Source organism: Carcharodon carcharias, chromosome 8, assembly GCF_017639515.1.
Source record: "Carcharodon carcharias isolate sCarCar2 chromosome 8, sCarCar2.pri, whole genome shotgun sequence".
NCBI lineage: Eukaryota > Metazoa > Chordata > Chondrichthyes > Lamniformes > Lamnidae > Carcharodon > Carcharodon carcharias.
This window is the reverse complement of record NC_054474.1, coordinates 153,910,187-153,915,787: the sequence shown is the minus strand read 5'-3', so window position 1 is coordinate 153,915,787 and position 5,601 is coordinate 153,910,187. Positions and strand designations below refer to the sequence as shown.

The 5,601-nt window shown below is 42.3% G+C and overlaps 1 protein-coding gene across 1 annotated transcript in view; it reads right to left on the bottom strand.

The window, feature by feature from the left end:
- Nucleotides 1–105: 105 nt before the first annotated feature.
- LOC121281522 overlaps nucleotides 106–5,601 on the bottom strand; it is a 68,995-nt gene continuing 63,499 nt past the window's right edge. Inside the window, exons 19-23 of the mRNA XM_041194469.1 lie at nucleotides 4,797–4,957; nucleotides 3,807–3,943; nucleotides 2,054–2,127; nucleotides 267–1,927; nucleotides 106–159 (exon numbers count right to left, since the gene is read on the bottom strand). Coding sequence (XP_041050403.1) covers nucleotides 106–159; nucleotides 267–1,927; nucleotides 2,054–2,127; nucleotides 3,807–3,943; nucleotides 4,797–4,957 — 2,087 coding nt within the window. The remainder of the gene's footprint in view (nucleotides 160–266; nucleotides 1,928–2,053; nucleotides 2,128–3,806; nucleotides 3,944–4,796; nucleotides 4,958–5,601) is intronic.

Sequence of the window (5,601 nt, the reverse complement as noted above, 5' to 3'; positions counted from 1 at the left end):
TTAGTTAGCTCTTCACCAACACAGCTACCCTGGTCAAACGATGTATGGTCTTCACACTTGAAAGTGCCAAGCTCATCATGACTCACTAACACCCGGTCTCCAACATTAAAGTCCTTTAAAGGATCTGGTAGTTGTTGTTCTGCTTGAGGTATGTGGATTCTTAAGGATTCGAATAAAAGAAGGTTTTCCTTGCCAAACTGTGTGCTAGTTTCCTCTTCTCCACTTGCTCTGAGTGGCTGTTTGCTTTTCTCTGTCGCAGCACTTGCCCTTTCTTCATCGGGAGAAAGAAGAAGAGTGAAATCATCAGTGTTCACCAAATTGTGTTTTTCACCTGAAGATGGTAACCCTTTATTTATCAAAGAGTTATCAACAGATAGCAGTGGTAGAGCTTCAATTCTAACAAAGGTATTTTCTCCAATTGGAGATGGAAGCTCTTTGTTTATTAACAAAATAATTTCTTCAGGTGGCGGAGGAAAATCTTCACTTTCAAAAGAGATATCAGCTTCATCTGGAAGTGGAAAGGCTTTGCTTTCATATAACATTAATTCATCAACTGGAGAGTTTAATTCTTTTATACTGAACATACTGTCTTCCTCAACTGAAGATAGCAGCTCCTCTTTTATAGATGAGATTTCTTCTACAAGGTTTGGCTGTTCCTCCAGAACTGATGAGCCGATTCCTTTGACTGAAACCAAGTCTACCTCTTTGCATGAAGACTCCTTTAAAACTGGAGATGAAGTCTGGCTACCGCATGACTTCTGTTTATCATTCAAAGATGACAATTCATCATTTTTAGATGCAACATCTTCAGCCACAGGTGACCTGCCTGCTCTATACAGGGCCATTTCTTCAACAGTTTCACTTCTTAATGGATTTGTTTCAAGTGAAGATGGCAAATTTTCATTTGCACACAGAGTATTTCTTGCAGGTGACTGCACTGCCTCATTACGCAACGAGACACGGTCTTGGTCTTTCGGATTTTCTTCAGCGCTAGCAATGTCATCCATGTATGAAAAAGGGAGCGTTGGTGAAATAAGCTCTGCAGTCCTGGGGCCACTACCAGGAGCTAGTTGACCATGTGCTAAAGCTGCACTCTTTTTCCAGACATGGCTACTTCTCAAGGAAAATGGAATTGCAGTAACTTCACAGAAGTTATCATCCTTTCCAAGGGGTGATCCAGCAGTTGTCATTTTCTGACGATCCACCTCTCTTTCAGGTTTAAGTATTTCATTTCCTGCCAACACTAATGTAGGCTGATGGTTAGATGAAGCCCTGAAACTAGAAACCTTTTCAGAATGATTAGCCAATCCAAACCAGCTCTCTTTGGTGTTTTCTGAACTTTTGATATTATTTAGTTGAATATTCCCAAGCTCCATGCTTTCTTTTGCTTCCAGGTTGGTATTATTATTCAATGTATGGTGGGCAGAGGTTTGCAATGAATTATCTGTTGACTTGGTAGCAAAATCATCCCAGTTATCATTTGGGTACAACTGGGACTTGCTTCCAAACAATGATTCTGTTGGTTTTGATGACAATATCACATTTCCCTCTTCTTTAAGTACAATTGAAGATCTGTCAGTCAAAGTGTCATCAGATGAACCATTGTTTTTATTTCTATTGCAAGCTGTATAGTCAGTGTCACTATATTGGAGAATCTCTTCAATGCTGTCATGGGATGAATCTGAAGACTCAATGACTATATCTGAACTTCCGGATGATTCTGGAGACAAATAAGTGGCAAGCATTTCAGATTGGTTTTCTGCACACCGATTCTCATCAACTGGCATGGAGGAAAGAGGAAGTTGGGAGACAGGATCATGGGATGGTTGGTCGCCAATCTCAGACTTACCAGGTGGACAACTCACATCCACAGATCCAGTAATCTCTTGTGGCTTCAAGATCTTTTCCATGTATTTAGCTTTTTCACCTGAAGTGACAGTTAAAATAAGATAAGAGCATGTTCAACACTCCATGATGGTCAGCAGTTCCATTAAAAGGTATCAAATACCTTAAAAATTAGAATTGTTATATGAATCATTGTACATCTCCCTACCTTGCTTTGAAGGCATGTCTTGTGGTTGAAAGATCTCACTATTTGCTTTTGCTGGACTCTTAAGAATGTTAGACCTAAACAGAAAAGGAAATCTTGCATGAATAATGGCTCTCTGGCATCTTGAAATTTAGTTGGCATTAGGTTTTATTAGTGGTTTATCTCCTGGTGGCTTTGCTAAAGATAATAATCTTCACAAGTTTGAACTGAGAATGTAAAGGAGAAGAGGAAGGATCCAAATAGTTTCACTATGGGCAGGGAAGACAAGGAATCAAAGGGAACAACTTCTGCTTCACACTCAAGAGTGGTGTCAGTAAATTGTCTGAATTTTTCTTATGTCTCTTGCTCCTTTATCTCCTCTTATCTAATTTCTTCACTGTTTTTATCTCATTGAAATGTATAAAACTCTAAGCGGGCTCGACAGGGTAGAAGCTGAGAGGCTGTTTCTTGTGGTTGAAGAGTCGAGAACCAAGGGTCATAATCTTAGGATAAGGGGTTGGTCATTTTGGGCTGAGAAGGAGAAATTTCTTAACAGAATGAATCTCTGGCATTCTCAACTTCAGGGAGCTGTGGATGCTCAGTAGATGAACATATTCAAGACTGGGATCAATAGATCTTTGGATACTAAGGAAACAAGGGGTGTGGGGATAGGGCGGGAAAGTGGGGTTGAAGGGGAAAGTTCAGCCATGGTCTTAATGAATGGCAAAACAGGCTCGAGGGGCCGGATATCCTGTTCCTCCTCCTGGTTTTTTTTAAAAATTGTTCCCATTCTTCAGTTTTCTTCACTCATCTTCCTCCTCCTCCTTTTGATTCCTCGTATTCTCCTGCTTCTATCTACTCTGCTTATCATTTCACTACTTGAAAGAACTGTGTGCAAAGGGAGGAGAGGAGAGTATCAAAACAGCTCAGTGAAAGTGGCTTTGGATGGTGGGTGGTGGTGGTGGGGGGGGGGTTAACAGGGATCATCTATTTTTGGCTGGGCCTATCTTATTGCCTTGGCTTATCTTATTGCCTGATTTGCCCATAGGGATGGGGATAGAGGGGAAGGGGCAGCAACCTCAAAGGCTCAATTCTGGAGCATTTATTCAACTCTGTATAGAAAGCTGTTGTGCTGATCAGACAGCGTAGTGCAATCGGTGGTTGGGTGTGGGCACTCTTATTTTCAGATCCGCACTTGCAAGGGGAAAGTTGGGAGCAAGAGGAACCTTGGCACCAAGCGGCCAAGCTCCTGGGCCAGAGCTGGGAGCAGGTGGATCAGAGTAAGGAAGCTTTTGAAGGAGACAGAGGTGCACCGAGGCAGACAGGTTTAGCAATACATGTCTGGAGGCCTCTTTCTGTGCTGTGTAATTCTAAGAACGACAGACTTAAGAGTCAGTGTTAGCATTCAGGACATCAATGTTCAGCCTGACTCAACGAGCACTCTCTGCCTTTTTGATAGCGATCAATGGTCTATGGATAGCGATCAGGACCAGGAACGTCGGCTGAATTTTTCCCATCCTTTTCCCCTCAGGACACTGAAACGGACAGGAGGACCTCATCTGCTGCTGTCACCGCTAACTGCAAACTCAGTGACCTCCAAGTTTGGCACTCATTCTAAGTGTGGGACAATAATTTCTCCTCCTTGCAGGTCAGATTTCAATTTCATAGACACAATGTGACATGAACTACATCTGGCGATTAATAATGTCCTCCACACCTTGAAGTATGATAAAGATCTATTTGTAATAGTGAAGTTTATTTCCTATCATCTCTGTACCTCTGCAGCCAAGGGAAAATCATTCGTGGCTTGTGCTGGGCTGCAACAGGGGTTTTAATTTGTGGCTTTAGAATCAGGTTGATGTCAGCATCTGATATCAATTCAGCCTGTGTCTTACTGATAAAGGCATCATACTCCTGGAATAAAAACAGCAGGAATGAAAAAATATTACTGTCACATAGGCCAGGCAAACAGTCAAAACACAGACATAAGAATCACTTCAGAGCGAGAAACTGCATCACTCAGAGCTCAGCTGGCATTTTAAACATTCATCACCCCAGAGTTTGAGTGGCTCCTGAATGTTAGATAAAACTGCTCCTAGATTCAGTCATAATTCAAAGTTGTTTAACTCAAATTATGCGAGTCATTTTCTTAATACGTATACTTCTGAATTTCCTGTGGTGTTTATAATGCGTAAATAAAATTACTGGATTATTCCGTTTTTAATGTAATGATGCTGCATTGTGTGAACAACAATAGCTCATTGGCTGTGAAGAGCTTTGGGACATCCTGAAAATAAAGGTGCTATCTAAATGCAATTTCTTTCTTTAAAGATGCTTATATTTTTCTAAATTTATTCTTTCATGGGATGCATGTTTCACTGGCAAAGCCAGCATTTGTTGCCCATCCCTAATTGCCCTTGAACTGAGTGGTTTGCCACACCACTTCAGAGTTAGCCATGTATTGCTGTGGGTCTGGAGTTACATATGGGCCAGACCAGTTAAGGACAGCAGATTTCATTCTCTAAAGGACATTAGCAAACCAGATGGTTTCTTACAACAAGAGTCAATGGTTTCATGGTCACCATTACTGAGACTAGTTTTCAATTCCAGATTATTAACTGAACTTAAATTCCACCAGCTGCTGTGGTGAGATTTGAACCCTTGTCCACCGGAACATTAACCTGGGCGTCTGGTTTACAAATTCAGTGACATTATCACTACACCATCATCTCCCCTGATGTTGTTCCCATTGATGTACATGACAAACCTCCAGCTGTCTGCACAACTCAGCTTCCTCCATCTTTAACTTTTCCCTCCTTTGCCTATTCTGCTCACTCCGTATGTTGCACATCATTGCTTTACAATTCGTCAGTTCACGCCTCAGTGGGGAATTGCGGTTTTCTCCCATGGTTGGTTCCAGGGCTGGCTCTGGAATGAAAAACAAATACCAGTTCACAGTTCAATGAAAAGCCCCACCATAGGCAATGGTGTGGAACTAAGAGTGAGAACTCTCCTGTCAAATACCATGATATGATGGCTATGGCAAATGTGCAATGAATTTCTTGCCTGGATGTGTGCAACTCCAGCAACATTCAAGAAGCTTGACACCATCCAGGAAAAAGCAGCCCGCTTGAGTGGCACCCCATCCAACACCTTCAACGTTCACTGCCTCCACCACCGACGTACAGTGACAGCAGTGTGCATCATCTACAAGATGCACAGCGGAAACTTACCAAGGCTCCTTCGAAAGCACCTTCCAAACGCACAACCTCTACCACCAAGACGGACAAGGGCAGCAGATGCATGGGATCACCACCTCCGGAAGTTTCCCTCCAAGGCTCTCACAATCCTGACTTGAAAACATATCGTCGTTCCTTCACTGTCACTGGTTCAAAATCCTGGAACTCTCTTCCTAACAGCACTGTGGGTGTACCTACACCACATGGACTGCAATGTTTCAAGGTGGTGGCTCACCACTGCCTTCTCAAGAGCAATTAGGGATAGACTATAAAAATGCTGGCCTAGCCAGCGATGCTCACATTCCGTGAAAGAATTTTTTAAAAAATGGATAT